We start from the raw sequence: 15081 nt of genomic DNA on the forward strand, positions 1-15081 counted from the left end.
AGGCATATATGTAGTAAAATGACCAGTGATATCAGTCATCTAATTATATTCACATGTCAAGACACCCCCATCATAAGAGAAATAAAAACACTGATATGAAAGGTCATAAAAATATGATTAAAGGTCTTTAATTAAAGGATTAAAGGTGCAAATTTTCAATCAACAAGTTACAAATAATTCAACGAAAACAGTAACGCAGGATAAGCTCACACCGTGTATATAAATACTATCGCCTCACAGTTCTCTCTTGAAGGACATTTACATATTTCAGTTCCACTTACATAAGGTTGACAGCCACACCAACAGCTGCAGTGATGAGCATGACATCTCCATCTATGTTGAAGTCTTCTTGGTCTACCGTCCTCTGAACCGCCTCAAAGAGCAGCAGGTATATTGTCTCTTCTGACTTATGTTTATCCTGTGGTGTTTTTCTCTGATGTTAGGGCTTGAAACGCAGATGAAACCACCACTCTTTTTATTCTACATTTTTTTGGTGTTTCTGATGGTGGAGGCCCAAAACAGGAAGTGGCAGCATGATATAAATTCTAAGTCTACAGTGGAGGAAGCAGAGGCAGGTACTGCATTGACTTGAAGTGTATTTGAAAAAATCAATATGCCTTTATCTCATCTTGTTTTTCGATATGCCAACTTTTCAGCCTCAGCCGACTGCAAAACAACACAATAAAACAACATTATAGCTGTTTTTGGAACTATAATTTTTGAATTTCAAGAAGTTTTTATGCATAAATTGAAAAAGTGCACAAAAACGATGGTGGGAAACATAGTTGATGTGTTTTCTGGCCCTTTTTGAAAGATAAATGACTAAATATGCACATCAGTAATCAGTGTGTGATTGGATGAATCCATGCAGAAAGCCTGTACTGCATTGACCCCAGAAGACTAATTAACTGGTAAATCTTACAAAGGTCAACAGTGTGGTGGCCAAGGATGAAGAGAGTAGCCACCATATGGCTAAAGATGCCCACAAGAAGTGTGTCTTCACTGCTCTTTTAATCTTTTGAGCTAATTGTGTTTCTTCACCCCCCCCTTGTCTTGTGTTGACTGCGGCTGGTGCACAGGCAGACAAAATGTGGTCAATCTCTAATCTACTTAACTGCTTTCCACTTTGTTTTAACAATTATGGTCAAGCCTTGTTGTTGTGGAGCTAGAACTCGCTGACATCAACATTAAATTTGCTCCTCAAGCAAATTTCCTACTTAGAGTTTAACGGTAATGAAACAGTTGGAGGACAGTTGTTTACATTTTTTTCCCCACAATATACAGATTAATTGAATTAAAGCTGCACCAATCAATATTTTTTTATTATAATAATTGACTATGCATAATGTGAAAGCTGTCGTCTATACAATAGTGACAAACAGATGATTATCACCGACTCTGCAGACTGTCTCGGCTCTACTGAGCTTTTTAGAGTCTTTAAGCTCATTGTTTTGGTTTTCTGACCCGCAAGAGGAAGAAAAACAATCAAGTGGTCATATGTCCAATCTAAGATCAGTGCAATTATTAATGTTACAAGTGCAGAACAAACAGCAAACAGAAAAACAAACAACAAAGAGTCAGTGCAGATACCAGCACAGCACAGATGTCAGAAACTTGGCACCTCTTCAGATTAAGATCATTCACTCGAACCGCTCAACTGTGCGAAGAAACAAATGGTGAAAAATGAGCAGAAAGTTGCGTGAACGTTAAACCGTGATCATACTGTCATTAACAACAGAAAGCCTGTGAAACACCTGCTTTCAATTGAACAAATGGATCTTCCACGACGGTTCTCCTGTAACTACTGTTTGGGTTTTTTTTTTTGCAAAGATACAAGGAAATAGTGTTTTAATGGCTGCTTTGCTTTTATTTTGGTGCCTTTCTGGTCTTAATCATAGCAATAAAGTACAGTGTTTTTAATTTAGCCTCAAATCGTCTGACGTTTTGGTAAACAGCAAGTCAATTCCCTTCAAATATGATTACAAGGCTGCACATTTCATATTCAGTGGTTCAGTCTCCTGTTTGCCGCGGCTGAATATTTCTACCTATGTAAATGGCACATGTATGATGATTCTACCTCCTTAATAATACAGGGGAGACCCTCATGAATGAGCTAAATTAGTGTCGGCCAAAACATCAGCCATTCAAAATTCTATTATTCCCTCTGTGACCTATTCTCCTGGCAGCCGGAGGGAAGCGGATGATCTCTAGTTTGTCAAAAAAGAACGAAATGGGAGTTAATAGGCAGCTCCTGAGCAAACACTGGGAGTCATTATGAATGGGAGGCAATCACACAGATCAAATATACAGCGGGGGGAAATGGAGCTGCAATTTCAGAGGCAAAAAAAAAAGTAGGGAAAGGAGGGGAAATACAAATTGAAGAGGCTGGTAAATATAATAATGTGCGCCTCATGTAATCATCCCTTTAAACGCAGATACCGAAGAGGAGTGTTGACTGACGGATGCCCTCGTGGACAGAGGAGACGGAGCTGGATGGGTCTAAAGTTACAACTCCTCTGCTTGAGTTTTAGCAGTCATCGCTGTCGCTGTTTTCCTCGTTGTTCCTCTTCTGTTTTTGTTTGCGGACTCAAACGAGGACCCGCGTCTGAGCAGCACCAATGTTCTGGCAATGTGACTGATTGATCCAGTAGATGAACAGTAAAGATTAAGAGGATGACAAATAAGCATGCTGCTTACACAGCGCTTGGGGCTAATCCTCCCCCAACCCCCCCTCTGGGCTCCCTTTTGAGGAGCTGCCACCGAGGAGCACCCACAGACAGTAGTGACGGACCCCGACGGCCGGTGGGAGGACACACAACCTGTTGACGTGCAACAAGTGCGAGCTTCATGGCAGGACCCCAGCCCATCTGCATCACCACACAGTAGAGGCTCCGCAGGGGACTCAACCTGCCATCTGCACACTGAGAGCAACTAGAGGCCCACATTTGTTCACTTTACGAGTGTTTTGCTGCAACAAACTGAAAAGGAACTTGAACTTTTTGTGTTTTTTTGGACGTTGTTATCTTGAAATTTTCTGAAGCGCCAGAGAGGAGGACAAACACTTTACAGCAAAGCTTCTTGTCTCAGTATCAGTCAAGGAGATATTTTTTTTTAGCGAGAAATGATGGAAGATCACCTATCGAAGATCTCCATGATGCCCTCGTCTTCGCCCACTGAATCGTCCGGGAGTGGCGGGACAGACGACAGCAGAGGTAAGAGCTCTACAGTGCACGATCTTCAGGAGCAACAGGTGCCTGAGAGTTGGAAGGCAAACCAGGGCCTGTAGGAGTCTGGAAAAACATGCTTTTGGAGTTTTCTGATGTTCATCAACTTGATCTTTAAAGTGTATGTTTCTATTTGAAATACTCTGTTTTGTGCTTTCTATCTGTTTAATATAAAACTCCAAAAAAACATGTGTTTAATTTCACTAAATTTCAAAACACCACACAAGCGTGACGTAAAATTAAAAGATCATGAATATGTGCATGAATCTGTTTTGATTACAATAAAAACAAAGAGCTGGCAGCTCCGAGTTCACGTTTTCTGAATATAAATATACTTGATTAAAGCAGCACAAGGTCAAAATAAATATTTATTATGCAACTGTAAGCAAAGCTATCTGAATTTATTTATAATTAATGGGTTTATTTAGATTAATTTCAGTATCCCTGCATCATTTGTGTTAGTTGTTAATCTGCCTCCAGCCATTTATTGTTTAAATTTTATAATCATCCACTAAATGAGATTTTCAGACTTAAACGTCTGTTGCAATATTGGCTCGTGTGTTTTGTCAGACTGCTGAGCTTCATGCAGACTGAGCTCACACCACAGATGGCAGGCACATGTATGAAACAATACCACTTTAAATGAATGGCACTAACCGACCTGCCCTGTGTGACCGTGTTTGTCTCACAGCCAAGAGTCCGGCCCCGGGCAAAGCTCTGAGCCCGGCTCTGGTCTGCAAAGTGTGCGGGGACACCAGCAGCGGGAAACACTACGGCATCTACGCCTGCAACGGCTGCAGCGGCTTCTTCAAACGCAGCGTGAGGAGGAGGCTCATTTACAGGCAAGACAAAACTACAACTTCCCCTGTCAGATAACTGTATCTGAGCTTTTGGGTTTGTCCTTTAATATCTGCAGATACTCAAGATACACGATGTTCCCCATGTGTAGATGAAGTGCATTATGGGTAATGGAGGCAAATTCAAAGTGTATTTTATCCAACACATCGTCAAAGCCATTAGCTTCAGTTATATGCAACAAAACCCTTAAATTTTGTATGATATCAGACAAAAAACATAGAATAGTACAAATGTATGTTTTTGTCACATAAAAACACAACAAATGCAATGCATATTCACTTAATTCATGATCCAAATGTAAACGAAAGTGAAGTGCCACAAACCAAAATATAGACAATTGGAAACTGTTGTCACTCTCAAATTGATTGACAGGTCTCATAAGACAAAGACTAACAACAACATCTAAATTTATTATTGTTTTTGGATTTTTTTTTCCAATAACGATCAGATGAAAAACAAAAAAAAAAGCTTATTTTACATCTACAGGTGCAGCTTTACAGTGGCTTGTGAATAAACCCGTAACAGATTATGGTCCAAAAATTACGGATTGAGCCTTTAAAGGCATGATTTATAACTTTTGTTCAGTTTCAACTGTAATTTTGTCAATATACCTGTAAAGTCACATAAATAAATATTTGAATAATTGGATTTTTCAAGTAATCAAAGCTGAAAAAATACGCTTGTTTTATTCAATTATTAACACACGTAATGATGTAAACGAACCTTTAAAAGCATCACAAAACATGAATAACTTGAATAAAGATATTGTTGTTGTTCAGAGTGTCTAATGTACAATGAAAAGACCTGCCAGTCACTTTGTCTCCAATCATTATGATATTTCTTTACATTTGGATCACAGATTCTGTGTTTAAATTAATTTGAAGGTCAGGCTATAATTTATTTTAAATTCTGGTTAAGATTAAGGATTTGGTCAGGTTTTACCGCTCAGTCCATATGGTCCAAAATTTTCCATGCAGATAGTGACAGATGGCTTTTTATTTTCATACAAATGAGCATGAATGTCAGATACATTTCACCAGAGATTTATATTCTCATAACTACTACTTTACTTTAAGTTTTATACTCATTTTCAATTCTCTTCAGGCAACAAGAAAACAAATTATATACATATACTGTAAAGTAGTTAGTTTTGAGTGGACTCTCCCTTTAAAAGCTTGGTTGTGGGTTTACAGGTGCCAGGCTGGTACAGGCATGTGTCCAGTGGACAAAGCCCATCGTAACCAGTGCCAGGCATGTCGGCTGAAGAAGTGCCTGCAGGCGGGCATGAATAAAGATGGTAAGTGTGTGGAATCATATTTAACATGATGCTAAAAAACTTTCACTCTCAAGATTCAAATATAAAATCAAAACTATATACGTATAACATTCCTTGCCGCCGTTTTCATTACTTCTTTTTCCCCTTCTTTCATTCCTTCCTCGTCATTTTCCTCACTGCAGCGGTGCAGAACGAGCGGCAGCCCCGCAGCACAGCTCAGGTCCGTCTGGACTCCATCGACGTGGACCCAGAGAAGGAGCACCTGGCCACCACACGGGAGCCCACCTCCTCCTCCTCTTCTTCGTCCTCCTCCTCTTCTTCCTCCTCCTCGGGCGGCTCTGTCATCACGTGGCCTCACATCACGTCGTCCATGTCCATCACCTCATCTGTCGCCACCCAGCGTTGCGTCAGTCCGCAGAATAACCACCGCTTCATGGCCAGCCTCATGACGGCCGAGACCTGCGCCAAGCTGGAGCCCGAGGACGGTGAGGAGGGTTTGATATCTGAGAGCGAAGGCTGCTGGCTGGAAAATAAATCAGATTAGATCAGACAAAAGGTTTTGCTTTAATTTTAATGTGCAACTTTAATGTGCATGTAGCCGAGATGAACAGTCCAATATTTTAGGAGAAAAATGGCTGCACACTGAAAAAAAGAACTCACTCTTTACATGCAAAAAGGATCAATTTATTGCAGGTGCAAAAGGTGACAAAATGTGAACAAATATGACATAACATTTCAGTTATGGGACCATTGTGAACTTCACTGGGGTAAGACAGGACATGATGCAAGAAGGGATTATTCAGTAGAGAGGGAGGAAGGGTGGAGGGGTTGATCCGAAATCTGTGATGGTTTTATCTCCACCTACTGGTACAGAGTGAGGTCACTGTGAAACATAATGCTGTTCACAACGCTGTTTTCAGGAAGGAACTGGAATTACGTTTTAATTTAAGAGACAAAAAGTCCACAGCTATTCTTGTATAAGCATGCTTACATGCTAACATTTACATTTCAGCATGCTAACAGCAACTTGCATCCATTTAGCATGTAACATGCCAGAATTAGCATGTTAACATGCTCACTGATAGCATGCTGGTAAGCTAACATGCACCAACTAGACTTCTGCACTGTCTTAAAACTGACCTGAACCAAGCCTGTACCCGTGTCTTTAAGACCCAACCCGACTAAACCTGGCATATAGACCTGAAGTTTTATTTTTGCTCCGTTTCATCCGTTACTGACCGTTAGCTTGTCAGGCTAATGAAACACTTTATCTCTTCTCACTGAGCATTCTGTATCATCTGCAAGACAAATGGATGCAGACAGTCAAAGAGAAAAAGAGAGAAAATTAAATTTGAAACTAACCAAACCTGAACACAACCCAAACCCACAACAAAACAGCCACAGATTGAAGAACATAAACTGAACTAAACAGAAGCGGGTTCATCTATGCGTGACTATAAACTCGTCTTTTGTGTTTCAGTTGACGAGAACATCGACGTGACCAGCAACGAACCAGAGAGAGCGTCCTCGGAGTACCACATGGCTCTGTATCCGTCCAGCTCCGAAAACGTGTACGAGACCTCGGCGAGGCTCCTCTTCATGTCGGTGAAGTGGGCCAAGAACCTGCCAGTGTTTTCAAACCTGCCCTTCAGAGACCAGGTGAGACTCACCTCTCTTCAGTCTTTAGAAATCTGAATTATTTCACTGAAGCAGGTATCATATTTTTTTAAGTATTATATTTTCACTTTTACATGGAAGATATTATTCATATATTTAAGGCTGACGAGGCTTATAATCTTTACACTTGTTTTTATTTGTTTAAGGATTTAACATACTGTAATTGTGATAATGATTTATAGAAATTCAAACATCACCTATTGTGACTATCTGCTTAAAATTATAATTCAGGGCTCTATTTTTAAAAAAAATATCTTGATTTCGGTGTTTTTTATATGTTCATCAGTTTTGAATGAATGAACTGAAATAGTGAAAACTTTTCTGGTTTAAAAATAATTCAATAATAATTTTTCGGCTTCAAATCTGTTCCCACCAAGGAAATAAAAAAGTTATACATCAATTTAATAAAAAAAATGAAAAGAATTGTAGGTCTTGTGCCCATCTCATAATTTTGACTCGTCATAAGTTTTAATTTGTAGCTGAAAAAGTGTGACTTAGTATGTCATTAAAGTATTTTTTTGTCTACAACTATGTGGCAAAATTACATAGTAATTCATAATTATGTAAGGCTAAGTCATAATTCTGTGTTACTGCTAAATTTCCCTTCTGCTATCAATAACATTTGATTTGATCTTAATTTCCTATATATTATATATATAATACAGTTCATCAGTTATCACAGATATATATTTTTCTGGCAGGAATGAGCTCCCCTTTAACTAAACAGTGAAGCTAAAAACAAAGCTGCATTTCTCAACTCTGAGTCATTTCAGTGTTTTTCATCTTCTGCTTCTTCGTGTCCCACCAGGTGATCCTGCTGGAGGAGGCGTGGAGCGAGCTCTTCCTGCTCTGTGCCATCCAGTGGTCTCTGCCGCTGGACAGCTGCCCGCTGCTCTCTCTGCCGGACCTCTGCCCCGGCATGCAGGGAAAAACCAGCTACACCAGCCTGGACCTGCGCCTCCTGCAGGAAGTCTTCAGCCGCTTCAAGGCCCTCGCCGTCGACCCCACCGAGTTCGCCTGCCTCAAGGCCATCGTGCTCTTCAAGCCAGGTGAGGAGCTGGCACTGACAACCCCCCCCCCCCCCCCAAAAAAAAACAACAACTAATATTCAACAAGTCAATCAGTCTTGTGTTCAGTGAATTTAATATAATCTGACAAAAATAAGATTATAAAGGACCGCTACCAGGCAGATTATCATTAAACACAATGTGGATATTTCCTCTATAGTCACTGTTACATCGAAATTTTATCAAAAATATCAAACTCTATCAGTCAGATTGTCATGACTTTTACTGAGCACATTCATTCTCTACAGAGGACGAACCTTTTACATTTCTGACACTCCGTGAGCTTTCCTCTAGCGCCATCTTGAGGCCAAAATGTTAGCTTAGCATAGACTTTCAAATTTAATTTGTTTTTCCCAAAAGTCAGGTGAAGCATATAATACAAAAAAACTTTAACAAAGAATGCATTAAACCTATCACATAATCACAAATTCTGATATGAACATATAAAATATAATGCTAAAATCTACTGTAGCAGGTTGTCAGGGTATTTGCTGAGGATATTTTTGCTCCCGAGGTAATAAATAATCTAAAATGTTTTTTTTGCCCAAATTACACTTTTGTATCACATAGTTTTGAACTTTTTGATCTTTTGAACACTTTTAAATACTAAAAAAACTTTGGCTGCTACAGAAAAAGACATAAGATTCAGGAAAGAAGAAAAAAAACATTTCAAATCAGGTGATAAAAAAATAAGCAATAAAAAAGAGAAAAACTCCAAATTAGCTCGTTTGATTTGAAGGTGAGACGTTCCTCTCACCTCTAGCAGATTATTTTTAGAAGATTTAAGTTTAATACAAACCCTGATAAATAATTTGTGCAAATGGATAATTCTAATAATAATCCTTACACAGCGAATATTTCAGGAATTTGATATATTGATGACCAATTTAAGCAAAGATTTATCACATTTTTTTCCTTATCCGACCTTTAGAACATTTTTAATTTAGATAATTCAGCTCTTCATCTCTTATCTATGAACTGAAATGTAATTAATGTGAGAGTGACACTGGTTTATAGATTGCAAATAAATAACTTTTTTGTTTGAATTTGTTTGACTCACGTCGGTTTTTCTTCTCGTCCGCAGAGACTCGCGGTCTGAAAGACCCAGAACAGGTGGAGAACCTGCAGGATCAGTCTCACGTGATGCTGGGACAACACATACGCTCGCACTATCCCAGTCAACCAGCCAGGTAACATCCTGCCTCATAACATCACCGCTGCCCCCCCCCCCCAAAAAATCCACCTTTAAATACACATCTGTTAAATCTCATTAACTGGTGGTGTTCACTGTGCTCTGTGAGCCATTTTGTAATGAGAAATCAACTTCCTGTCCTCCTGCCTCCTCTACTTTCTATTTAAATTGGTGTTTTCCTACAATTCCCACAATTCTTTTTATTAACATCCCTAAATAATAAAGAGCTACATCATTGTTTGACTCAGCTATGGGATATAATTACTGTAGAAGTGAGAGTTACCCCTTTACTGACAGTGATGTAGTCTCTTTTTCCTTCAAATCTAACTGTAAAAATCAATTTCTGTGCTTCCTTTTCTGCAATTAATTTCTCTTTTGTATGATATTGTTGTTTTATATTAAAGGACAAATGCCAAAATTGTTTACTGTACTAAAACTTAGCAGAACTGAATTATTTTTTACAGCAAATGGTATCGTTTTGTAATAAAAAGTTGTTAACCAGGTAAAGTAAATGTAAACTCCCTTATTTTTGGAGCTCATGGTTTGCGATGGAGGGGAACTAAAACTAAATCATAAACTCTGCCTTTAATTTATTTTCTTTCTTCTGTGATTTAAATTACAGTCGATTTCTGTTCTGTATGTTTGCACATTGTGAACTGAATTTGAAAAACCGAACTCACAGAAAATGGGAGTATTCGACCTAAAAAATTCTGCTGAAACATTATTGAAACTTTCTGCTACCAAACATTTGACTTGATATTATGTTTTTGTCTTAATAATTACTCAGAGACTCAATAAAAATACACCACCAAAACACAAAATTAGTCCAGATGGGCATTGATAGTTGCATAATAGTATTTTAGGGTGGATTTTTTTCTTTAAATTTAACACTAAAATTGATTATAACAGATTAAACAGCAACAATTCATATTCTATTATATTTCTTGTTTGTGTTTTAGGTTTGGAAAGCTGCTTCTTCTTCTTCCCTCCTTGCGTTTCGTGAACTCGGAGCGGATAGAGCTGCTGTTCTTCCACAGGACCATCGGAAACACTCCCATGGAGAAGCTGCTGTGTGATATGTTCAAAAACTAAAACCGTTACCCAGAAACCCATGCAGTCATCCACGACCTCCCGGTTTGGAGGAATGATAATCGACAGATATTTGCTTTGTATTCTGTATACATATCAGAGATTCTGCATGCTGTTATTTTTTTAAAAAGGCCACTTTATTATTTGTTTGTTGTTTCCACGTCGGGTCATTCTGAAAAATGACAATGCAATTCAGTTCTTGTCATGATGCTTGCTGTCTATTTGTATCATATTTAGACTTTGATTCGTGTCTGAAGTGACCCACGATCACATTTTGTCCTCTAGTGTTTCTCTGTTTTTGTCTTTTTGTGAAAATTACAATGCAGATCTTTATTTGTTTGGTGATAGATGGACTGTATATTCCCTGCTGTCATTAATGGGACTGTTGTATTCATGTTATCATGCCTTGATAAAGTGAAAGTTGCTTCAAAACAGTTTTTTTTATTCTATTTTTATGAGATTGTAACACTTGAAAAGACATGATGCAGCCTGTAGGCTTTCATTAATGAAGGGAAACGACTGCGTTGTGCATGATTTCAAGGGAATAAATTGAGAAATTTAATTGGTAAAGTATGAGGATATAAATATTTTATCAGTGTGTCAGTTACACAGTGCAGGCAGACGAGTATTACTGAGAGATGGACCTTCATTACTGCCAAGTATCAATCAAACAGCGCCCTCTTCTGTCTGGTTAACAACACAAAACTCTCAACACACACAAACTTCAAATTAAACATTACATTGACTTACATTAATTTCATGGAGACTTGCCCTACTCCTTACTTTCCCCTAAAACTTTTATAATTTATGATATAGGGACTTGCTTTTTGTCCCCAAGAGGGAGGTGAGTCCCCACAACGTCAGTAATACTTGGTACACACACACACACACATTTGAGTGTTTAAACTGTGCTTTGAGCAGGTGGATGACATTACTGAAGTGTTGTAAAAGGTGAGTCACAGGAGGGCAGAAAACTGTGTGGTCACAGCTCCAGGGAGAGGGAGCACACACACACACACACACACACACACACACACACTGTCATGTTTCCATCACTTCAGAGGACATTACACTGAATTACATTCATTTCCTGGAGACTTAACCTTATCCTAACCTTACCTTAACCTTAAATCAAGTCTTCACCTTAAAATTTAATGATTTACATCACGGGGACTTGCTTTTTGTCCCCAGAAGAGAGGCGAGTCCCCATAACATGATGAATACGTGGTGCACACACACACAGTCATGTTTCCATCACTTCAGAGGACATTATACTGACTTACATTCATTTCCTGGAGACTTAACCTTATCCTTACCTTACCTTCACCTTAAATCAAGTCTTCACCTTAAAATTTAATGATTTACATCACGGGGACTTGCTTTTTGTCCCCAGAAGAGAGGCGAGTCCCCATAACATGATGAATACGTGGTGCACACACACACAGTCATGTTTCCATCACTTCAGAGGACATTATACTGACTTACATTCATTTCCTGGAGACTTAACCTTATCCTTACCTTACCTTCACCTTAAATCAAATCTTCACCTTAAAATTTAATGATTTACATTATGGGGACTTGCTTTTTGTCCCCAAAAGAGAGGCGAGTCCCCACAACATCATGAATACCTAGTACACACACACACACACAAAATCCCAAAACAAAGTCTTAGCATAAAATATGAATTAGAGTTGAATCTGTTCAGTGTGAGTTCACGTTATTAAACAAACTCCACATGGACTGAATGTTTCCTTACAAGCCTAACAAGTTTAACTGTTATTATTTAACTTACAATTTATTGGAAATTACACTAGAATTTGACGTTTGATCGGTTTGGATTGGATTGATTTGTTTTGATTTAACCACAAGATGGTGCTACAATGTATAAAGGAAACACTGGTGAAAATACAGATGACACATGTTGGCTTAATTACTGAATGTTATAATTATCCTACAGGATGCCTTGTGTGATGTATGAAAAGTGGTTTTGGACTCATTATTCCTGTTTTGCCCCTTCAAAGTTGTAAGCTGCAGCGTTGGGATTTGATTGAGCACAATGCTGTTTAAATAAAGGTGAAATGTCTGTGTGTCGCCCTCCTTCAAGCAGTTAAGAGCTCCACCAGCTATCTGATGGGGTTGAGGTGTTTCGTCATTTCAGACTTGCCTTTTGACCCCAAGAGGGAGTCGAGTCCCCACATGTGACTGTGTAAAAAGACTGAAGTCCCCACAACATGAGGAATACCTGGTACACACACACACACATGCACACACATGCACACACACACACACACACACACACACACACACACACACACACACACACGTCCTAAACATGATCTAAAACAAAGTCTTTAATGTAAATTAGCGTTGAGTCTCTTCAATGTGAGTTCCAGAGTTTCTTGACTGTTCAGATTGTTTCTTGTTATGAACAATGAGCCCAGTTTTGAACATGCTGAATCCAATTACTTTTGTTATGAAGCAGAAATGTTGAGTTAAGGGCCAGTTAAAAGGCTTCTCATGGATAATAACTGGAGTACTGACTTTAGGTAATAAACTCGCCCAGAGAGTCTATGTAGTTCTTGTTAAGAGATGGACGATACAGTGGAAGATCAGGGTTTAAATACAGTAAGAAGCAACACTGGTGTTGTTGGTTTTTTGTTTTTTTTTACAGACATGCTGTTATTTCAAAATTCAGAAATAAATCATAGAATTCATGGTTGCAAGATCTGAAAATGTGAAAACAAAATTAAGGTAGAAACTGCAATCGTTTTGGATTTAACTAAGAATGTGTAAAACGATGATGAGGAGGTTGTTTTTACCAGAAAACAGGTCAGTATACAAAGGAAATTACATCATTTATTTACAGTATGTTTACCTGCCAGGAACCTGTTGTGGCTGCTGTCTGTCAGGAGTACAGACGGAAGTAACATGATGTAGTTATAGGATTGTGATTCTGTGATCATGTCAACAAAATGTGTGACTTCAACATGAGAGCATCTCTTTTCTTACCATCATTGGTTTCCTTTAACCATGACTGTCATCTTTCTCTAAACTTAACCATGTAGATTTTGTGCCTAAATTTAAACACATTTCAGATGGCTGAGAAAAACGATGTCGTCCTGCACATAGGGAATATTGTCTCAATGACTATCTACCTATTTTGCCATATAATTTTGTAATTTAGTGAGATTTGTTTGCAGAGTGAAGTGGAAGTAACAACCAGTCACTTCCTATAAACAGGTGAAAACATGATGCTGTGGAAGAAGAGGCAACAAAGAACGGCGTACATCATAATGCTGCCACCAGTACAAAAAATTGCTTAACAAGTTCCTTTTTCTGATTATAACAAGAAAAGCAACTTGTTATAACAAGATGCTTATTTTTGCTGAAATTAGCACATTTTCTCATCATAATGAGAATAAATACTCGTTATTACTAGAAAGGTGTTTGAAATATTTATCTGTTTCTTATAAAAACTGCAGTGTGAAATGGATGTGAGAACGTTTGAATGAAAGGATCAAATCTTACTTTCTTTTCTGGCATAATGAAATTCTGCTCTTACTAACCGACCATGATCGGGTTGTTATCAGCATGTGGACTCTGCATGTCTACTGGAGACAAAACCAAGGCCATGGGATGTGTTTGTCACAGTTGTAGCATCTACTTTTATGAGAAAACTTCATCATTTTAATTAGAAATATATTTAGAAATAAAATGAAAAAAGTTTTTTCTAGTTTAAGGTTTAAAGTTCCTTTACTTAAACTAACTTGGTAAAGTTCCTTTACCAAGTGCTTGCTCATGGGGGAATTGTTGGGTCTCTGTATATTAAAGAGTACGGTCTTGACCTGCTCTATGTGAAAAGTGCCTTGAGATGACTTCTGTTGTGATATGGCGCTATATAAATAAAAATTGATTGATTGATTGATTATAACAAGATACTCTTTTGTTCTAACGAGAACGTTTTCTGGTTAAAATTTTATATTTTCTCATTATATAAGAAATGTAAAGGCATATTTAAGGGTGGCAGTTGTGCACTGCTGCAAGAAAGTAAACACTACAAGTTGAAAAACCAAAACATCACTATTAGCATGACTAGCTGCCTCGTCTTTGTGTTCGACTGAGTTGAAATCACAAAACAGGAAATAGATGCTGTTCTTCCAGACCAAATAAAACTAAACCTTCTGCTGACAAAGTTGTAAATGTGTACTTTTGATTGTTTATTTGACAATCCAAAGACAACATCTTATTTGTTTATGGTGATCAAATACACCAAATATTACCGTTAATTTGACACTTTGAAGTTGCACACAGAAGCTATAATCAGGAAGTATGCAGTTCGACTTTTAGGCTCTGTTCCTTATATCTTTAAGCCTGCATCTGTATAGTGACAGTGTGATTGAAATAAACTGTTCCCCCACTTTGAAATGAGATGTGGAAGCAGATGGTTGTAGTTGAGCTGCTTTGGTGTAACTCATCCTAAATGTCAGTTAGATAAGCGATGTCACTCAGTATTACTTTACCTTCTGATTCAAACACATGAAAAACATCAGAGGACCAGAACTGGACACCTCGTGGACTCATCAAACACTTCTTTTAGCTCCGTAATCCAGTGCTGCAACAGAAAATGTAAAATAAGTGCCAGCAAGTAAGTACAGCAAGAAGAGGAAATTCACAGTTTTGCTTCCAGCGCTTCCAGAC

At 38.3% G+C, this 15081-nt stretch overlaps 1 protein-coding gene across 1 annotated transcript; it reads left to right on the forward strand.

Moving 5' to 3' along the window:
* The first annotated feature begins 286 nt into the window (after positions 1 to 286).
* On the forward strand, positions 287 to 10815 carry LOC137201099 (photoreceptor-specific nuclear receptor-like). The gene is made up of 9 exons (XM_067616026.1): positions 287 to 388; positions 2436 to 3212; positions 3916 to 4066; positions 5276 to 5379; positions 5541 to 5843; positions 6839 to 7017; positions 7844 to 8084; positions 9187 to 9292; positions 10254 to 10815. The coding sequence occupies exons 2-9, from the start codon at positions 3122 to 3124 to the stop codon at positions 10384 to 10386; spliced, it is 1308 nt and encodes a 435-aa protein (XP_067472127.1). The 5' UTR covers positions 287 to 388; positions 2436 to 3121; the 3' UTR covers positions 10387 to 10815.
* The last annotated feature ends 4266 nt before the right edge of the window (positions 10816 to 15081 follow it).

Source organism: Thunnus thynnus, chromosome 1, assembly GCF_963924715.1.
Source record: "Thunnus thynnus chromosome 1, fThuThy2.1, whole genome shotgun sequence".
In the NCBI taxonomy this organism is placed as follows: domain Eukaryota; kingdom Metazoa; phylum Chordata; class Actinopteri; order Scombriformes; family Scombridae; genus Thunnus; species Thunnus thynnus.